Genomic DNA, 21,756 nt, shown 5'->3' with positions numbered 1-21,756 from the left:
CGATGCCCCCTCCCTCCAAAGGGCTTTTCCACATCATGGGAGGCCCCCCAAAATTTAAAACACCGCCAAAATTTCTCCATAGGGCAGAACAGATCTCTGCTGATGGCTCTGCCACCACATGGGGTCCTGCCAGACATTGGAGGCCAACTAAAGTCAGCCATGCCCCCCTCCCGAATGCCCCCAGCCATACCACTTAAGTGTTTTGAGTCAGTGGGCCTGAAGTGTTTTGAGTCAATGGGCCTGACTATCCAGGTAAGATTCCCATTCACCCGCATATTTGCCCCTTGCATTAGTGGAATGGGCACTCGCACCGGGGCAAGGGTATGCAGGCTCCAAAAGGGGATTTGTCCCCCACCCTCCGGATTGGCCCACCCATCTCCATGAATACACTGAATTATGTCACATACATAGCTTTAAAAAATATATCAGATACAAAAACACACAACTTTCAATAAGATTGTTGACCCCACCGCATTGCCTGTCCCAGTGAAAAAGGTGGGATATAGAACTTGAAAGCTCTCTGTGGTGCTATGTTCTCCTATCATTCCTTCTATTCCTGCTACTCTTTATATGCCTTACTCTTTGATTGTGATGGCTGTCGGAATCTCAGTCCACAGACGTGCAAACTTCACAGGCATAACTTTCTCCTGAGGATCTCTGTCCACATGTACATGCAGCATGAGATGGCAGAAGGAGGCCCTGAGGTCAAAGGGCAGCATTTCATCTGCCATGCAAAGGAAGATTAATTCCACTCCCAGTTGCTTGGAGATCTCTTTGATGGCCAAATATTGCCGGTCCATGCACATGCGAGCAAAAAGCTTCAACTGGTATCTGTGAAGAGCAAAAGAGGGAAGCGTTGCAGAAGAGTCAACAAATGAAAAGAGAAGGATAAAGAAAACATGAACAAAAGCAAAAGGGAAAGGGCCAGGGAAAAGTCATCATTAAAAGAACACAGATTTCTCCAAAGCAGTTCCTTGCCTCTTCACTAGAACACAAACAGTGCCATCCTAAGCAGAGTTTATACCCTCCTAAGCACATTGACTTGAAGGATATAACTCTGCTTCAGTAGGCATTGATGGGCTGCTAAATGGAATTCTGGTTGGTCAAGGACCTTGCACCAGGAACTCAGCTGCACAACAGGAAGCAAAACAAGAAGTGTTGTGATCCAAGAGCAAGAGATATAAAATCAAGCTCTTTCAAGGCATATTTCCCTGGGTTCCACAGTGTATCAGTGTACTATCATTTCCAGGACTGCCAAGTGCATAAGAGAGAAGTGGGAAAGAGGCACTATTATGTCAATATTTTGACTCCTCCTGGATATTGACCTTCCTTGAGAAGATTGTTGTGTCTATTTAGGAAGAACAGGGATTCACATGACAGTTTTGTGTCTTCTTCTGAGTACCAACCCCCCCTATAATTTATACTGACACTTAGGCACATTTGGGCAGTAGAATGTTTAGAGCCTAAACAAGCATTAATCTGGAACTCTTTGTGATTGGCTGAGAGAACTGCACAGCATTATATAACCAGAGGACAGGGGATTCTGGGGAGAGAACTGAATTGAAAGCCAGAGTGAACAGTTGTTCTGTGGTAGCTCCATTCTCTGGTAATTGAGGGCTAGTTCAAAGGGCCAGGAAGTACAGATTAAGGACCAGGAAGGACAGATTTTAGTTAGGCAATCTGTGCCAAGGTTCTGGAGTTAACCATGACACAGTAACACTGGTGTCTTTATAGTTTTCTTTGAGGAGAACCCCACTCATATATTGAGCAGAGAAGCTCCTGATAAGAGAGGAGTTATATGAAGAGAGGATAGGAGCTTCCTGTGAGAAAGCAGCCATCCTCTATGAGAAACACCATGTGTGAGGGAGACATCCTGATGGAGAGACTGTCTTAGAGAAACAGAACACTGTAACACCTATATGGGAGTATCTAATTTTGTTTGTCTAGAATTGAGGCGACTGTAACAACAGGAAGGGACAAAGATGTATGAAACTTGTATCAACTGTAAAAAGTTACCAAAATAACTTGTAAATAGTAACCTCTCAGAAACCAGCTTTTTACTCATATATTTATCTATTTATTCATTTGCTGCACAACAGTAAAGTAAAGCTCTTTCACTTCCTTGTTAATAAAATCTTTTAATTTCACAGTTCAATGTTACAAGTCTCTGGTGCCAGTTTACTATTTCCTGACAGAAGGAAAATGGATTGTTTTGGTGTCCCTTCCAAGCTGCTCCTCTGCCTAACTGAAAACTGTCCTTGTTAAGCAACTAAAGAATATTAATAGAATGATGAGAATACTTAAAGAGTGATACAAACTCTCAAACACCCTCTCCACATTATTAAGAGTCTGTTCTGACCGTTAGAGCTCTTTTTGGAGAGAAAACCCCTCAAGACACAGAGCAGTGGGCAGAAGCCTGAGGATACCCCACTTTTGTATGGGTGAATGTGATAACCCCCCCAAAGGCAAGTTTTGGCTGGAAAAACAGAACACCTTCGACTTTCCATGCCACAGCACTGATCTGACTTAGGCCCCAGCACATTTGGGAACTTACACGCCCATCCACAAGTCCAAGCAGCCGGCCACGACATAGGACCACGGTGCCCTACTGCTCCCAAAGTGCTCCCTGGTAGCATGGGGAGGTTTCAAAAGCATGAAATTCTCCCTACCACCAAGAAGCTCCTACTGGGTTTAATAGACTTATGCCACCCAAAAGAGTAGCTTAAATCTCAACTCACAGCTGCCAGCATTACACACTGGTATCCCAGCAGTGCGTTCCAGTGCCACGTTCCAGCATCGGGGAGGGCTGCAGCAGCCAGAGGAATCTTCCCTCCACTGGGACAGCAAATCTGCCGAAGCAGCTGCACCATTCCCACGGGTGGATTCAACCCCCCCTCTCTGGATGGGGTTTTCAGACTCTTGCAAGTCACACTCCACTAGGGTGCAATACTACTATAAGTAACAGCCACTTTGCGCCTGATCTTTGTCAAGAAAGAGTGCGATAGAAATAAAATAAATAAATACAGTTACCAATTAATGTCCAAACTAGATGAAAATAAGTAGTTATGAATCCCAGGAAAGGACACATACTTTTGTCATCAGCCTTCCCAAAGGTGAAGACACAGAAGTATCATGCCTCCTCATTACCTGTAGTAACTCAGAACATTCTCATCATGGGCATTTCCTGCTCGTGCTTCCTGGGCCAGCTGCCGGATGCTCTTCTCATGGTGTTCATTATTTCTGTCACTCCAAGTCAGCCAGACCTCCTCCTCAGAAAACTCAATACTCAAGTATTCATGAGTTTGAGACATCTCCTTTACAGGCCTCAACCTGAAAATCAAAGAGTGGGGCAGGTGGCACCAAACCAAACAGAATATTTTGCTCGCAAACTGATTTATGATATTTTGACTTGACTTTCAGGCACAGAATGGAACTCCCTAATATGCAGATACCTAATTGATGAGGATGGTACCTGCATTAGGCTGTTGCAGCAACTATAAACAGGAGTCTTTTAATACTTTAATAATAGACTAGTAAATTAACAGTGCAACCCTAAACAAAGCTACTCTCTTCTAAACCCATTGCCTTCAATAGTCAGCTCTGCTCAGGATTGCACTGCTGACTGGGTTACTCTTTTAGAATACAGTGATACTTTTAAAACCTGATCTGGTATGTGTGTGTATTTTCTGTAATTAATACTGTGATATCTTCTTGAAAGTTTTGTTTACATTTCTGAGAATGATTCCAGGTAGTAGCAAAATAAGACGGGAGTCCAGTAGAACCTTAAACAAAAATTATTCCAGAACAAGTTCTAGAGTGTTAGGGCTCTCTTCATTAGATCCGTTTATACTAAAAGCTGTGAACAACCAAAGGGCGGGGGAGGGGGGAGGTTACAGAAAAAGACAACTCAGCTTTTCTGACTGGATCTCCTTCCAACTAGCTTTTCTTTGTAACTGCATGGCTCCACACACATACACACACTTTATTGTGGTGTGTGCATCTGATTAAGTGAACTCAAACTCACCAAGTTTATGCTAGAATAAATTTTGTTCATCTTGAAGAAGTCACTGGACTCCAGTTCTATTATCAAGAATGGTGTCTGGAAGCCAGCTATCCTATATTGGTTTTTATTTTGCATTATATCTTGTTACGGAAACACATCCATGTCAGGTGAATATTCAGCCAGTAAGCAATGCTTCCCTCAATGTCCCTCAGTGTTAAAAATCTACCACTCTCATCTCTATCTCTTTTCCGATCCCTATTTGTGGGTAATTACTTCTCAGCAGAGAGGATGATAATATCTTAACAGAAAAGAAGGTGGATTCAGCATTCAAAAAACAAGGGGCTCTCTGGATACTCACTCTGTTTGGATCAGGATGTCAGTGTTCTTGGGGTCTAATACACACTTGCAGATCAGCTCCTGAGTGACGGGAATGGCGACATGATTCGACACACACAAGTCTGATAAATAGTCTAGAAACCTGAAGCATATATGAGAGGTCATAATATTACCATTCAATTAGTGCAGTGAGAATAAGGCCCTTCTGCCCAATTGACTGCAGTTTCCTGAGTAGCACATAGCTAATAAAATCAATCATTCTCCTCCTTGTCACATTTCACATAGTGTACAAGCACTGTAATTTCCTATCAAAAGTTCTCGAAATACTTATTTCAGAGAAAATCTGCCCCAAACGGGAATTTTCTATGGAGAAAAATGACCACAGAGCAGCAAATTTATGTTGAAAAGTTTTAGTCATTCCCCTATGTTTCTGGTAGTTTTTAGTCTAAGGAATAAATGTGAAAGTCGTTTCAGCTAGAACTGCTCTCAACACAGGGCCTAATTTAGACCACTCCCAAACACTGAATAATCAGCAGATCATTGATTCTCCTTACTAATGCCCTGGATAGCTGCTGCCTCCTATTGGCCATGATCAGCATCTTAACCTATGTTAATACTACATTTGTTTTCTGAGCAATCTCCAGCCAGCCTAAGCCTACTATACCCAAAGAAATATTATGGACCTTCATGTAACACAGTGACTGGCTTGTGAGCTTTCATAACATGCATTCAAGAAACAAACTGAAAACACACATACAGCATTCTCCCGGGGCTGCTTCAGGTTGAAAAGTGGTGAGGACTGTAAAAGCCCCTTCTTCTCCGATGTCATGGAATCAATCTAATCCAGGGCCCCACAGATTCCTCCATCCCTGATCTGTGGCTGCCAGAGTCAAAATCAGATCAGGAGAACCCAGATAAAACCCAGCAAAAAATGTACCATGTAGTTTGGTCCTCAATGAGCTGCTTTACACCCACCTGGGCTCTCGGTTCTTGCGTACCAGGCTCACAAAGGTCTCCACCTCAGTCTTGGTGATGTGTTTCTCCAGCAACTTGCGGTTGTTGTGCAAAAGGGCAGTGATGGTATCCTCAGCCAAGATGTCATAGCCAATCTGGGACTGCATCATGCCAAACTGCTTGGCAATATGTTCCTGCAAGAAAAGAGGTCATGTGCAGATGAGCACACCAGCCCTATTTAAGACTATTTGCCTAAATCAACAATAACAGAATTCCAAGGGCCCCCAATTCAGACACAAGATAAGGGTCTCTTTTTATGTCTACTGCCAGCAAACAGCCAACCTCAAATCTAATCTCTCCCACTAGTTTATTACTTACTGCCAATCAAATCCATATACCCTGAAGTAAAGGCCTACCTGATTCTTCCGATAGTCATCCTGGGAATGTCGCAATACCCTGTAGCAGAGCCGGAACATGAATTGGTAGGGAGCATTCTTCTGATCAGACAGTTCCTCCAGTCGTACCAATGGACCTTCTCCACCTTTATCCTTGAAAGGAGCCTTCAGAATTCCAAAGATCTACACAGCACAGAAGGAAAATCACCAAACTGAAAAGTGCCTTCCACAGATTTCTTTTCCATTATCACAGCTGTCATTTTAAGATATTTCATGAGCTATCTGTTTGCATTTATGAATAAATTCGCACAGCTTAATCAGTTTACTGTACAAAATAAATGACTGACTGGATGGGAACAACTAACTCTAGGAAGTCAGGCTCATTCCGCACATGCAGAATAATGCACTTTCAAACTGCTTTCAATGCTCTTTGAAGCTGTGCAGAACGGCAAAATCCATTTGCAAACAGTTGTGAAAGTGGTTTGAAAACACATTATTTTGCGTGTGCAGAAAGGGCCTCAGATCTAAATGTTTTAAAATCCAACTACTGGTGAAACTCTACAGCTAAAGATGCAGCAGGTTCAATAATGTAATCAACTCAAGAACCATCTCAGTGACATTAGCAGAAAACTCTGATGATAGTTTGCATTTGTGTCTGTTGTTTTACAATAAGGTTTCCCTCAACATTTCAATGGCTGCTCTTCATTTCTGCCTGACACCACTCTAGCTTTTGTCCATGATCATCTATCTACACAGCTCAGTCTACACACCACAAATACCTTCCCTTGCAATTCCAGTAAACAGGTAGGAACACAGAGTCATATTGATTTCAACAGGCATTCATTCAGAAAGCACTAATCTGTTGATTAGGATCAGCATTCAGACTTAGAAAAGAAAGAATTCTAGCAGGTGAGCCTAGGGGGAATAGGTTGAAGGTGGAATTCACAGCAGGTATTATTGCTTGTGGGTCTTATTTAAACCTTTATTTGGACTGGGTTAACAGAAAACAGTGAAATTGTTTAGAAAAGTAAATTTCAGTTTCACAAAGAGACTACTAGACTACCATTGTTAATTCTGTGCATAGTTCTAGCTCAGGGGTCTGCAACCCGCGGCTCCGGAGCCGCATGCGGCTCTTTTGTCCTTGTACTGCAGCTCCCTCTGGCCTCTGGCCTTCCCTGAGGAGCCCACCAGCCATGGAGGCGGGGAAGCTCTTCCTCGGGCCTTCAGTACCAAGCGGAGAAGACAGGCGGCAGTGGCTCCCGCCCTACAATGGCAGGGGCCAGTCCCTCCCGCCCGAACCACAGTGGCAACAGTGACGGCAGCTGATCCACTCCAAGCTGTTCACTCCCCCTCCCCCAAGATCCAAACGGTGACTGACAGCTCAAGCCCCACCTCCTATCCACCTTCCTTGCCCTCCATTGGTCCCTAACACACAAGGGTCCGCCTGCTTTTTAGCCTCTCTATCAGAAACACAGATGTAATTCTCACACCAGTTCTATGGAAACAGAGACATGGCGGCGTGGAGCTTTCTGGGTAACAAAGGTGTTCATTCGCCTTTTTGCCGCTATCTGGAAAGGGACTTTTTAAATTGGAAGAACAAGTATCAGAATGTACAGAGGAGATAGTGAGGAGAATTAGAAAATGGGGGCGGGGGAATAGATCGAGGGTGGGAGGGAAAGCGAGCCAAGTAGAGCTTATAGGAGGAGCTCATGCCTGCGCCAAAAAGTCTTGGTGGCACATTTTTCCCCAACAGGCGAAGGTGGCAATCGAGGCAGAAGGGGGTGGGGCTTTATGCCTGTTAAGGGTTAGTCTGATAAGGGCCAAGAAGACTGGTGGAGCCAGCTTGGTCAGGGTCAATTGCAAGGAACGGTGGAAGTGACAGCAGATATGCAGTTGCCGCTACTGAGCCATCTGTTATAAAAGGGGTCCCTTTTGCACCGCCTGTTTCGCGCATCTGTAGCACTTCATGGATTTCATAAGCAACACACTATAATTGGTTATACAAAGCGTAAAGGTAAAAAACCAATATATACAATGTTATCTTAATTTTAAATGTCAAAAAGTATTTGCGGCTCCAAGTGTTTTCTTTTCCATGGAAAACGGGTCCAAATGGCTCTTTGGGTGTTAAAGGTTGCCAAACCCTGTTCTAGCTCTTGTTTTGTACCTATAACAGACTGTACTAATCTGGATTATGGTAAATTGGGAGAAGGGGTCTCACATCATCTGTGTGGGCCTATCTTCTCCACGGGCTTTTCTGCATTTTCGTTTTCCTTGCTTGTAAATTCCAGTTTCCTTTTTTTTTCCGTGTGTGTGTGTGTGTGTGTGTGTGTGTGTTTTGCTCCCTCTAGTGGTTGATTCAATATCACACAGGTTTATGACCAGCATAATAACCCAATTCAATCTTCAGGAGGATATGCTGGATATAAACCTGTGCAATATTGAACTAGAGATAGCAAAACGCATGCAGAACTGAAACCACTTCCCCTGAAGAAACAGGAACTTGGAAGTAAGGAAAATGAGAAAAGCCCCTTGTGTTAGAATTATGTTAGAATTCCACCCTTCAATTTAATACAATGACCAAGATATAGTGTGAAGACTCTAGGCCTACAACAGCTAGCAAAGGGAAGAAGGAAACTTTGTAACATAGAGGGGTATAGCATTATGATCAATATCAAAAAATATACACCAAGGAATCCAAACATCAACTCAATCTGCAATAACACTGGCATCTTTTATATATTTCTTCCATGGACAGCTAAGCAAAGTATTTTGATAACTCAGGAAAAATGCCATACAAATGTTATGGTGGTAGTAATAAAGTTTGTGACCTCTGCATCCTCCTTCTCAGCCATTCTGAGGTTTCTTTCATATGGGCTCTATAATCCACTTTGGCTTCTGAAGGAAGCATTATGTGCGTATGCAGTGATGCATATAGGTGCATAAGGCAGGTGCGTCGCGTCGCGTCGCGTCGCGTCGTCGCGTGTAGTAGATGTGATGCAAGTATAAGGCATAAGCCGTCTTCGCGAACACACACATACATTTTACACACTTTAACAATAATGCCATCTTCCTGCAGTTAATCAAATTTTGAGCCAGGTTTTTCAAAATTTGTTTTCATCTATTTTTGTTGTTGCACTTTATCCTTTAGATGTGTGAAATCTGCCCCAGCTGAAAAAATCTGTTTGCCTTCAGAAGCCAAAGCCTGTATAAAAGGTACCTAAATGTTGCAGTGCATAATTCACTTCTGGAATCTTCATTACTGCTCAATACAGTAAGCAGGATGACAGAGCTATTCTTTAGAAAAGCTCAGCAGCCTCAAAGGAACACAAAACTCTGATGCTTAACACTTCAATGGTCATCTCCACATTTTCTCTTCAGCCTCTTCTCCCAGTCACCTGTTTCAGGATGTTCTGCTCCCTCATGAGTTTCTGTCTTTCCCGGTTTGGCTTGGTAACAACAATATCCAAAACGTTCTGTCCATTGTTGGATACATCACTGACAAAGAACACCAAGTCCTCCAGCAGCTGGATCACAAACCTGCCAGACATGCAAGGGTTAGAATCATCCAAAAATGAGCCCCATCCCCTTGAATGCAATAGACATTTAAGAGTCTTGCATACATAGTCCATGGGAAACTAAAATAAAACAAAAGCAGTCAGAAGGCCAAAGCTTTCCACACTGTTCAGCAAGAACTTCAACATGTGCGTCCAAGACAAATTAAGTAAATCTGTACGATACAGTCAGGCCACCTCATGGACATGCAAGGTTCCCACTCACAGGACAAAATAATGTTTTTTTGCAAAAGGGAACTTGCCCTTGCTTCTAGTTAATTCAAGGAAACAGTCTGACTGACAGTTATTGGCTACATCTGTCAATGGATCCTATTCTACTATTACTCTCCACATGACATTCCACGAAGTCACTACTATATCAAAGCACTTGGTTCTTTTACCTTCGGTCATTCTGGCTGAGGAATCCTTCATTCATCTTCTCCACTACACTGGCTAGCATGTAGCTGGCGTCATTGGCAAAGTCCAGGTCTCGGATTTCTGACACAGGCACAGACACAATAGCAAAAGCTTCTTTGTCCTCCTTGGTGGGGCATGTGCCCAGCTGGGGGGAGGGGGGGAAGAATCCAACCATTTAGTGCCTTGGTTTGCTTTCTCCCTAGCAGGGTAAAGCATAAATTGTGGATTTAGGTTGACATTACTGAATTGCCAGTAATCCATCCAGCCTAGGCGATCCCAACCATATTGAGTTGGTGGGCACTTCTAGAATGTTATGAAAGGGTAGAAGACATCATCATATAATGGTTGCCATGAGGGGGCAGGACCTAACACAAAATGGCAGCCTTTGGGGATCTACTGCTTGGTTTGGGGAACAGCCTCTGCTTTATATATTGCTGAAGGCTTTCCTGGCTGGAATCATTGGAATGTTGTAGGGTTTCCAGGTCATATGACCATATTCCAGTAGTATTTTTCTGCTGATGCAGGCAAAACATCAGGATAAAATACTACTGGAATATGGCCATACAACCCAGAAAAACCACAACATTCCAGCCTCTGTTTTGTTCAGTTTCCAAAGAACAAAAAGGGTTTGCTACCAGTGCAATGTCAGGAAGACATTCCCATGCTCAGAGGTAAGAAAGGTTATATTGGTAAACAGGCCAAGCAGTAATGTGCCTTCCTGGGATTAGTTCAGTGCTTTTCTAATTAGTCAACTTGTAATAAAAGACCCAGTTTCCCTATTCAATTCAAGAACCATTCAGATTGCATCCCAAAGATTCAAGAAGCAACTGGGCACTAGGAAACATAGTGTTGGGAGCCATGATACACATGTTCTCTGAAAGCTGCAACCAGTATTAGATGTTTCAGTGGAAGCGTCCAAAACATTCAACACTGTTAAAATTGTTCACTAAAAGCTTCCGGAACACAGAAGTATACAAATAGCTTAAGAATGAAGCAGCATCTCCCACCATCTTGAAGAAATTTTTTTTTAAAAAGACACTGGTTATAAAAGTACAAACTTTATACAAGAGACACTGGATCACCATAGAGTATGTTGTATAAAGACAGACAGCTTCTGCTGACATGGTGATCCAGTGGTAGGAGAAGCTACACCTGCCAAGTTTCTCCTTTTTCTGATTCTATGAAAAATATCCTGTCACTTACTGACACCCATCCATCAGAAATCAATTCCTCTTTATAGCAGAACCACAAAGGAGGTACATACCATGAGCCGAATTGGCCGCTCTTCATCAACATCAATGGGCACATTGGTGCTTTGGATCCAGGTGTTGGTGCAAAGGTGACGCAATCGGACATAGGAATTCCTGAAATCAACACAGAACGGTTTATACATTTCTATTATGCCTTCTAGAGGTATCTGAGAGTGATTTCTAGATTGTAAACTTGTGACCTGCATCCGCTCCTCCAATGAGAAACATTCAGTTCAGAGATTCACCATAACCCAGCCTATATAATGAGATTTGTAGGACATTAAGACATTGTAAACCCCACTGACATGAATGTGACTCAAGCAGGTCAGGGTATAAATTTCATTAATTTCAATGGGATTACACATATTCTCTGAATTTTACCAATTATCAAGTGAAGTTATATCCTCTGAATTTTACTGAATATCCATTGAAGCATTTTTATTATGTGTGTGTCTCCACATGCAAATACATTTTGGGATTGGGAGACTTCTGAAGTGTTACTTGTACTAGTTGTAACAGCCAACCTGTGTTTCTTATCCTATTTTCCTAATTCCAATTTAAGCTAGTGTATATTGCCATAGAAGCTGAACAGTTCAATACATGAGAACAATATGAAAATGAACAAAAGAAGAGGCAGCAGACCAGTAGTCCTATCATTCTGAGCCCTACCATCTTGTCATGATCTAATGACATTTACTCCGGTGCTTGTATTTTCTTCCTATTTCATCTGTGCTATATGTGGGTAGATAGATTTGCATGCAGATATAGCTTATTTCCTAACCAGAGGCTCCATTCAAGCTCAACAAAGCAGGATACAGCCATTAGATGGAGATGTGATGGATAGAAGTACTTACCGGGGGACAAAGGAATCAGTCTTTTGCAGCGTAGTAGGATCCAGTTCAAAGAGGGAAGCTATGTCATTGCCATGAGGGACAGCCACCAACCGGTACTTGATCTTCTCCCCTGTGTTCCTCCGACTGGAACGACTTGTTCCAACCTGTCATCAAGAAAGCTGCTTTTCAGTCTTGTGTTAGAAGGATTACCAAATCTCATAATCCATATCACAGCTGATATGCTCTGGCAACTTCAGGACTTTCCTAGGCATGAGTTCCAACTTCCTGTTCAGCAACCACCAGCTTAAGCACCTAGTGGCTGAACAGGAGAGGGCAACAACAAACACAATCAACGCTTCGCAAATGTATTATTATGGTAGGAATATTTGGCTAAAACTCTTATTTTTGCTGTTTGCACATTGTGCTTTGTGAAAATGCACAGTGCTTTTCCCCAACAAAACTTGAATCAAAACTGCTCTTCATTTTCAGCAATTTTGTTGGCTATAACAATACCTATGTGCAACTGTGCAAATTTCAAGCATGCCATTCTCTTGTCTTGTCACATCTCATAGCAATTATCTGAAGCTCTATGCACTGCTGAAGGCTTTCAGAGCTATACTGCCAAATCATAGTCAGAGCTAGTCTCATTTAATATTTTTATGTGCATCACCTTGGGGACCCTGACTAGAAGGAAAGATGGCATTAAAACATTTTAAATAAATAAGCAAACAGCACAATATTCAGCACAATGGGGTTAGAAGGGTATAACTCTGTTTAGGATACCACTAGCGTGTATTTTAGCAGGCTTAAGGATGCCTGACTTTGAGTGGTTGAAAAGCACACAAACATCAGCAGGCCAAACCATTCCCAAGCAATTCAGATGCAACTAAAAGCTTACCGAATTCTTGGTCTCTCCTGTGTCACCTTTGTAACTGGGGTTTTCCTAAAAGGTTGAAGAAATAGAGAATGTTTTTTTTTTAAACAAAAAAGCAGAAGCCAATTGATCTTGACCTTTTAAGATTCCAAACAAGGAGACTACTTTGCTAATATAATTATTCAGCCATTGGAAACCTAGAGGGAAAGATGATCCCATTAGATGACTGGAGTCCTCAAATCGGGTCTGTGTATCAGAGAACGAGTCTGGGTGTTTTTTTTAAATATGCCAAAATATTTGGGAATCAGTGTATGAGGATGATAGAACCAGTGGTAGAATTCAGCAGGTTCACACCACTTCAGCAGAACCGGTTGTTAAAATGGTGCTTGTAAACAACCAGTTTTTAAATTATTTGAATCCTACCACAGGAACCAATTGTTAAATTATTTGAATCCCACCACTGGACAGAACCATGAGTGTGCGCAAAACTGTTATAATTGGTGACAAATATAACTGCTCACAACTTTCATGCTGTTAACTGGATATTTAAGCTGGTTCCTGGGTGCAAAACCGATTATTCCCATAGTCTTCATTCTGACTAAGCTATCTCTGCTTAAACTTTTTGGGCACAGGCAAACTTTTGCATGATTTTTTGGAATCCTGGAGCATGACTGAAATTCTCCAGTTTATATTACTAAATAGTCAAAGTAGTCATTTTAAAATAAATGAAGTTACCCTTACAGAGGTAACTTAAAGATCCTCATTCAGAGACAACTTAGATGAAAACATTTGAAAAGGAGAATTTAACCATTTAAAAATTGCCAAGAGCTCTGATCGGGCCTGTGGCACAGCCTCAACAAGCCATCCTGTTTCTCCCCTTCTGTTCCTTTTAAAGAAATGAAACAAGATTATCTGTTGGCACCATGCCATTGGCACTCAAAGCAATTTTTAAATGGGTTATTTTTTCTTTAAAAATGGAAGTGATTACCATGGGTTGTCCCTGTAACCATTGTCACATCTAGTTTTGATGTAAACCTGCTAAGTTATATTTTTAAAGCTACCTAAACACTGGCCATAATCCAGATTGTGGCTCAAAAGGAGCAAATAAAAAAGGTCTCTCTTCCCTGTACCCAAACCAAAAGTAAAGAAAGGACAAGAACTACAAAATACAGAGTTTGCTGAAAGAAGGTGTAAATGACTCTGCCATGGAGGGAAGAAGCTGGATTTTGGGGAAAAACAAGCAGAACTATTGTTTATAGCCGCAGTCCCAGGGTTTTTCATTTCTGCCTCTATAAAACAAGAAAGAGCCATGAGAGGGCCAAGACTTCTATGCAAAAACAATTTCTCCTAGCACAGGCAAAGATAGCTTCCAGGAAAAAGACTCCTCCAAGAGCATTTTCTAATGAATTTTGGCTTGACCAACCCATAATACATACTAACTTCTGTGTTCTCATAATGAGGAGTTAAAATCAAGAAGAAAGGAAGATTATGGACTTCTATAAAAGGACAATAATTTATAATGCCACTTAAGCTCATTCTGACCTTAGAATGTTGCAAGCCTAAAGACAGAACCACTGGGTGTTCTTCACCCAAAGGCAGTTGGTGCTGAGAGAACTGTTGGGAGCGCCAGAGTGAGTGAGTTATTCTGATATAGATCTATGCTCCGAAAGCTGGGGGACAGTTCTCTGAAAGCTGAGAAACTTGGAGTAAGGACCAATAAGGACATATTTCTGTGAAAGAAACTGTGCCAAGGTCCTGTAGGGTAACCATTACTCAAAAACCCTAATTAATCATATTGGTGATTTGGTTTAGTGTCTCTGAGAAGCAGAGGTGTAGCTGGGCCAGAGTGTGCCCGGTGCGCATGCTATGTTTTCAGCCTGCCCACCTTCACGCCCGCCCCCCATGGTGAGCCCCAAGGTCTTATGGGAAATGTAGTTCCCACTAGGCTGTTTTCAGCCTGAAGGGAACAGGCTGCTTTTCCAGTCTGCACTATCAAAAGTAAGTGGGGGGGGCGGGGCCGCGGGGGGTGCCACAGGGGGGTGGGGGCAGGGCGGCGAGCGATTTTCCACCCCCAGGCACATGCCCAGTACAATGTGCCCCGACCCCCTGGTAGCTCCGCCTCTGATGAGAAGAACTCACCCAGATATGGGGCAGTGAAGCTCCTGAGGGTCATGGAAGCGTAAATAGAGAAATGGTTAGGTTTTCTGAGGGAAAATGACAAGTTTTTCTCTGGTAAGCACTGTGTGAAACGGACATCTCACATAAAAGAGATAGTCTAGGAATTAGTGGTTTAGGACCAAGATTCTGAGCTTGCCCAACCTCTCATTAAACCAGGTCTGTCCCTCGCTAATTCCACCACACTAAAAAGGGCAGACCCCAGCATTTCGGGTAACACAATAGCCTTACACTTGTCCATCAAGGTCAGTAGTGTCAACTCAGACTGGCAGTTCTCCAAGGTCTCAGGCACATCACCTCCCACCAGATATCTTTCTTTTTTTAACTGGAAATGGTGTGGATTGAACTTGGGACTTTCTAAAGCAGATGCTCTGTCACTGATCAATGGCCCACCATTGTCGGGTGAAGCTTGGAGAAGTCAGGGTTTGGGGAGAACAGAGATCCCAGCAGCAAATGTTCACCCTCCAAAGCAGCCATTTTCTCAAGGGAAATTGATCTCTGCCAGTAGGAGATTAGTTGTAATTTTGAGAGATCTCCAAGCCCCAGCTGGAAGTGGACAAGCTTAACTTCACCTCCTTCTAATGTGTGTCTTTCTGCCACAAACAAAATAGAGCCAAAAAAAATTGACTATTATGTTCTTCATGGATAAAAGGAGAAAAAAGAAAAATGTTTTTTTTAAAGGGCATTACCTACTGAAGAATAAGGATTGTCAACCTCCGTGAAGCCTGGAGATCTTCCAGAATTACAACTAACCTCCAGACTACAGAGATTTGTTTCTCAGGGAAAATGGCAACTTCAGAGGATGAACCCTCTGGCGTTATACCCCACTGAGCTTCATCTACTCCCCCACCCCCACCTTTCCTAGTCCTCACCTCCCAAATCTCCAGGAATTTCCAAACCCAAAGCTGGCAGTCCTATGAATAATCCCTATGAGGGTGCTATTTGCTTATGCCCAAATGTGAGCAAAGTCTAAAATGTGTGAAGTTAGTATATACAAATATGAAACATTGTACTGGATTAGATCAATAGTGCATTTAGGTGTTTTCCCCACGGACATAATATCCTGAGGGAAAACCGGGATCAAACATACCCAGTTGTTTGTATCTTGGTTTCTCCCTTCACACAGCTGTCCCATCAGCATGTTCAGGCCAAGAGGAAGAACTCCAGTGAATTATGCACGAGCCCTTGGTTTATTTCCATTTTCCACATGAACATTTACGTTTACGTAGTTTACATACATTTACGTACTTTTAAATACGTTTACATTTACGTAGTTTACGGAGATTCCTGTGCATGCGTGAACATTCCCGTTTTTCTGATGTTCTGATTGGCTGTAGCTGTGGAGCGGGGAAGAGCAGAAGGGGAGGCGGGAAAATAAACTGATCCATCTCCTGTGGTGTTTGCATGGGAGTGGGAGCAGCCTGGGTTTTTAAAAAGAACCTCCAATTTTATCGTTTTTTGAAAGCTGCAGGATAAGGGAAATCTTTAGAAAGAAAATCTTCTAGCTCCCTCTCAGAATTTTCTTGTCCTACAGGAAAGCACCTTCAGCTATAAGCTTCTAACTAGAAAACACTGAGATGATTTATTTTAGCAAGTTTGAATGCCAGAAAGAGATCTGAGGAACCATGAATATTTAAAAATGGTTAATGGCTCTGAAGATAGGAAAACAAATTATTGCAATAGGAATTCATCTTTCATTCTAGAAAGTCATAATAAGACTAATATATGTTGTTTGTTTCAGAAAACAGGGAGATGTTAAATTAAATAATCCAATGTATAACCAATTTTATAGTTAAAATTGAAGGGAAAATAGCTGGCACTTTTTATATTAAAATCACCACTCAGTTAAAGTCACTCTATAATGTATCCATCTTGTGCTTTTTCAGAGTTTGCTCTGCAATACATGGAAGTAACAAAAGACAGGTTGTTAACAACTGGAACCAGCAGAATTTTAAGACCTTGTGTTGCTGAAGCCAGTGAGATTTTGCCCATAGCTTTCAAATAAACCCTAACATACATCTACTCCGAGTTACAGCAGTTCCTCTCACCTCGGCTGCTAGATAATTCCCAGTGGCGAGATGTTTGAAGCGGTACAAGCCATTCCAGTGTCCTGCTCCACCTCGGCAGGGATCATGATGGACCACCTAAAAAGAGCAATGTGATCTGTAGGTCAAATGCATGTGCTGTACTTGTACTTCCCTTTGTGTAAACTCTAGCAAAACTATGGAAATTTACCCAGGCCATTTGACTACGTAGCTGAACATCCCATCAAATTACTGCAATTATTTGTTTTTAGTTAGACTACAAAAGATTTGTAGAGTTCAGTGAGGGCTACTGTGAATCTTCCCTACAAGTAATACCTCCGATTCTGACTTGATAAAACTCTGAACAGTACCATTTCTTAAGTTTTGCCAAATTATTTTGACATCATAATCATGTGGTGTCTGATGACACAAATTTTATCCCTTTACCTGGAATCCATTTGTGCCTTCTGTTTCTCCCCATTAGCATCAGACCTGAACCCATTGAAGGAAAAAAGCTAAATTTCACCTCAAAAATTAAGGAACACGGTGCTTTCCATACTGCAGTTAAACAGAAGTGAAGTTAACGATGGTTAACAGTTACAGGCACCATTCTTTTGTGTTCATTCTAGACCATAAAATAAACGTACATTTCCTTTATGCAGATGCTGAGATAGAGGAAAATGGGTTGTTGTTGATGCTAAATTAGAGCAGGCCTTCCTTTCTCACTGTTAAACCCTGAGTTTTGAAGGATAAGTCCCAGTGTTTAAACTAATGACTCTTCTTTTCCATTTCAGCAAGGTGAAGAGTTCAGAAACATGATTTACTGGAAAGAAGTCTGATCTTGTCATAAGAACATAAGAAAGAGCCTGCTGGATCAGACCAGAGTCCATCTAGTCCTGCACTCTGCTACTCACAGTGGCCCACCAGGTGCCTTTGGGAGCTCACAGGCAGGATGTGAAAGCAATGGCCTTCTGCTGTTGCTGCTCCTGAGCACCTGGTCTGCTAAGGCATTTGCAATCTGAGATCAAAGATTGGTAGCCATAGATCGACTTCTCCTCCATAAATCTGTCCAAGCCCCTTTTAAAGCTATCCAGGAGGCCATCACCACCTCCTGTGGCAGCATATTCCAAACACCAGTCACGTGTTGCATGAAGAAATCACCTGCATGGAAACCACTTTAACCTCCAAGGAAGTATCATTTCCAAGACTACTGGTCTCCCATTTCTCCTTTCTACACCCTCAATGAGAACTAGCTACTGCCTCCTACTCATGAGGAATAAGTGCCCTCTATGCAACGCAAACAGTGTCAAAGTTGTGAACTGGCTGATTTTAGAAACATTACATTTTGATCTCAAAACATTGCACCCTAATCCCTGATATGTGAAGACTCTCTTTACTTACTCAATAGTGAATGAAATGCACTCCTTAACATGCTCCGTGGCACTTTCATATGGATCATCTGCTCCAGGGCTCATCTTTGACATTCAGAATAGATGTTTGGGTGAACCCTGACACAATTTAAATCCTTCACGAACCTTTATTTAAGCCAACCCAGAAAGAAATGCTGCTTTCTCTCTCTCTTTCAACAAGATTCCCTTTTCCGTTATTGGTGGGAATTAGCTGTAATTCTAGCCAATAATGGAAAAGGGAGGCTTGTTGAAAGAAAGAGTGAAAGCACCATTTCTTTCTGGGTTGGCTTAAATAAAGATTTGTGAAGGATTTAAATTATGTCAGGGTTCACCCAAACTTCTATAGAGTTGGAAAGAGTGATACAGGCCATCTAGTCCAACCACCTGCTCAATGCAGAATCAGCCTAGGCCATTCCTGACCAGTGTTAGTCCACCCGCTGTTCAAAAGCTACCAGTGAGTGGGAGCTCACTGCCTCCCTAGATAACCAATTTCGCTGTTGAATAACTCTTACTGGGAAAAACCCCTAATATCCAGCCAGTACCTTTCCACTCATAATGTTAACCTATTTATTGCAAGACCTATTCTCTGCTGCCAACAGGAACAGCTAGCTCCCTGCCCTCCCTTAAATGACAGTCCTTTAAGTACTTAAAGAGAGCAATCATATCTCCTTCAACTTTCTCTTCTCCGAACAAAACATTTCCAAATCCCTCAGCCTATTCTCACAAGGCTTGGTCTCCAGGCCTCTGATCACCCTGATCACTCTCCTCTGCGCCCACTCCATTCTGTCCACATTCATTTTGATGTGGGGTCTCCAGAACTGCACACTATACTCCAGGTGAAGCCTGACCTATGCAGTGTACAGCACTACTATGGCATCTTGCAATTTATATGTTATGCCTCTGTCGATACAGCCCAAGACTGCATTAACCTTTTTTGTCACTGCATTACACTGGCTGCTCATATTTAACTTGTAGTCCACCTGTACCCCTAGATCTTGTTCACACACAGTGCCACTCAGAAGTGAATCTCCTGTCCAATACGAGTGTTCTCATTTTTGTTACCCAGATGTAGAACTCGTCACTTATCCTCAGTGGCGTTCCTGCCTAGGGACAGGGGATACGCTATGTCCCAGGGCGCCCCCCATTTGGTCACGTGGGGGGGCGCCAACATTTCAGGGTCGTTTGTGTGTTTTTTCACATTCCAGCCTGCAGGGGGCGCATTTTTAAAGCTAGCGACACCAACATTTCAAGGTACCATCCAGAGACTGTCCTGATGATACCACCCAAATTTGATGATGTTTGGTTCAGGGGCATCAAAGTTATGGACCCCCAAAGGGGGTGCCCCCATCCCCATTGTTTTCAATGGGAGCTAACCTGAGATGGGGGCTACCCATTTGAGGGACCATAACTTTGGTCCCCCCTGAACATAACTTCACCAAACCTGGGTGGTATCATAAGAATAGTTAACAGATGATACCCTGAAAATTTGGTGTCACTAGCTTGAAAAATACACCCCTTCCAGGCACCCCAAGAAATTTGCCCAAGATTCTTGGTTTTGCAGTGACTTTGCTTCATTGTAGCCAATGGGGAATTTCTGAGTGTGTAGGCAGGCTGCACATTTTTGAAGATAGAGGCACCAGACTTTCAGGGTGGCTCCAGGAGGGCCTCTTGGTAATAACATCCAGGTTTGGAGACCTTTGCTTCTGGGGGTTCAATTTTATGGGCCCCCAAAAGGCTTATTTTATTTCCCCGCTCCTGCACATGAAAGCCTGCGGGCTGAGTTCTCTCAGAACTCTCTCAACTCCCCTCCCCCCCCACTCCAGAAGCAAAGCTCACCAAGCTTGGATGTTATTACTCAAGGCCTCTTGGAGCCACCTCTATCTTCAAAAATGTGCAGCCTGCCTCAGAAATTCCTCATTAGCCACCCTCCCGCACCATGAACAAACAATGTACACATGCCAGGCCGGGGGGGAGGGGGCGGGCAAACTCAGGTTTTGTCTCCGGGCGCCAGTTTGCCTAGGTATGCCCCTGCTTATCCTTGTTGAATTGCATCTTGTTCACATTTGCCCACTTTTCTAGTGCGTTCAGATGTCATCTTCTAGTGCAGGGGTGGGCAATTATTTTTTCCATGGGGCCGCATAAGAAACAGAAAATATTGTGGAGGGCCGGGCCAAAACGCAGGAGGGGCGAGGTGGTTTTGAAAGCCCCGCAGAAGCCGGCAGCCAAGGCAACCAGCTTCTGCGGGGCTTTCAAAGGCGCCTCGCTCCCCCTCCCCAGCAAGCCAGGGGGGCGAGGTGGTTTTGAAAGCCCCGCAGAAGCCGGCAAGGCAAATTCAAGGCAACCAGAACTTTCAAAGGCCTGGCTCCCCGGCAAGGCAGAAGTGCTTTTGAGGCCCCGCTGCTCCCTCCATAGCAAACCGCAGGCAACCAGCTTCTGTGGGGCTTTCAAACGGCCTCACTCCCCCAAGTAAGCCAGGGGCGCGAGGTGGCTTTTGAAAGCTCCCGCGAGAAGCCGCAGCCAAGGGTAAACCGCTTCTCAAGTGGGCTTTCAAAGACACCTCACGCCCCAGTAGCAGCAGGTTGGCGGCGCAGGTGGCTTTGAAGCCCTCGCGAGAAGCCGGCAGCCAAAGGCAACCAGCTTCCTGCGGGCTTTCAAAGGCTCTCACCTCCCAGCAGAGGTGTGTATCTATGCAAACTGGAGCCCGGGGACAAAATCCCTGAATTTGGCCTCCCCCGGTATGGGCGGCCACCCTTCCCCACCACTCGCACTCCAAAGCAATTATTTTTTTTTGCACCCACTGCACAAACACACCCCACCCCCAGCAAAACATGTGATATGGCTCTCTCCCCACCAACTCTCTTTCCTAATTTTTTGTCCTTACACCAACCTCTGTGGGAGGTAGGCTGGCCTGAGAACAGCTCCAAGCCAGTGCAAGGGGAAATTAACTTTATTAAGCATAAGGCAAATCTCTCGCAAATCACCCCCATCTGAAGGTTTACCAAACAAATGCTGTGCAGCATCATCATCAGTTCTGTTAAGCTGCTGGGATCCAGCTCAGCTTCTCTTCTCCTGTGCCTATAGGAGCCAGTCTGCCGAGAAGGCTTGTGAGTAAGTGAGAGAATAAGGCACACTGGGTCAGGAGGGAGGGGAGGCGGAGCTGCCCCAGTCCTTGCCTCCTGGGAGCACCAGTGGGACCCTTCTCCTCCGCCCCCTGGACACTCCAGGCCACCGTACAGAGTGGGTGGGGCTACAACAGGCACTGGCAACAGTCGCTGCCTCAGTGCTGGGCTTGCTAAGGCCTACTGAATCAGCTTGTGTGCAGGGACTTTTGGCGCCCCCCACGTGACCAAAATGGATGCGCCTGGGGACAAGAGGTACTGTCCCTAGGCAAAAACGCCTGTGCTCCCCAGCAAGGCAGGGGGGCCGGTCAGGGTCATCTGGTGGGCCGGATATGGCCCGCGGGCCGTATAATGCCCAGGTCTGTTCTAGTGTATTCGCTGCCTATTCAGATGAATATTTACAATGTAAACTAAGA

General features: G+C 43.6%; 1 protein-coding gene across 1 annotated transcript in view; it reads right to left on the bottom strand.

Annotated features, from left to right (window-relative positions):
- ITPR3 (inositol 1,4,5-trisphosphate receptor type 3) overlaps positions 1-21,756 on the bottom strand; it is a 118,458-nt gene that overhangs the window by 39,691 nt on the left and 57,011 nt on the right. Inside the window, 11 exon segments of the mRNA XM_048497870.1 lie at positions 580-831; positions 3,148-3,330; positions 4,362-4,481; positions 5,315-5,487; positions 5,710-5,871; positions 9,084-9,225; positions 9,641-9,801; positions 10,921-11,020; positions 11,761-11,903; positions 12,638-12,682; positions 16,837-16,932. Of these exon segments, the coding sequence (XP_048353827.1) occupies positions 580-831; positions 3,148-3,330; positions 4,362-4,481; positions 5,315-5,487; positions 5,710-5,871; positions 9,084-9,225; positions 9,641-9,801; positions 10,921-11,020; positions 11,761-11,903; positions 12,638-12,682; positions 16,837-16,932 (1,577 nt within the window).

This window comes from Sphaerodactylus townsendi, linkage group LG05, assembly GCF_021028975.2.
Source record: "Sphaerodactylus townsendi isolate TG3544 linkage group LG05, MPM_Stown_v2.3, whole genome shotgun sequence".
Taxonomy (NCBI): domain Eukaryota; kingdom Metazoa; phylum Chordata; class Lepidosauria; order Squamata; family Sphaerodactylidae; genus Sphaerodactylus; species Sphaerodactylus townsendi.
The sequence above is the reverse complement of the archived record's forward strand: the minus strand, read 5'-3'. Positions and strand labels throughout refer to the sequence as shown.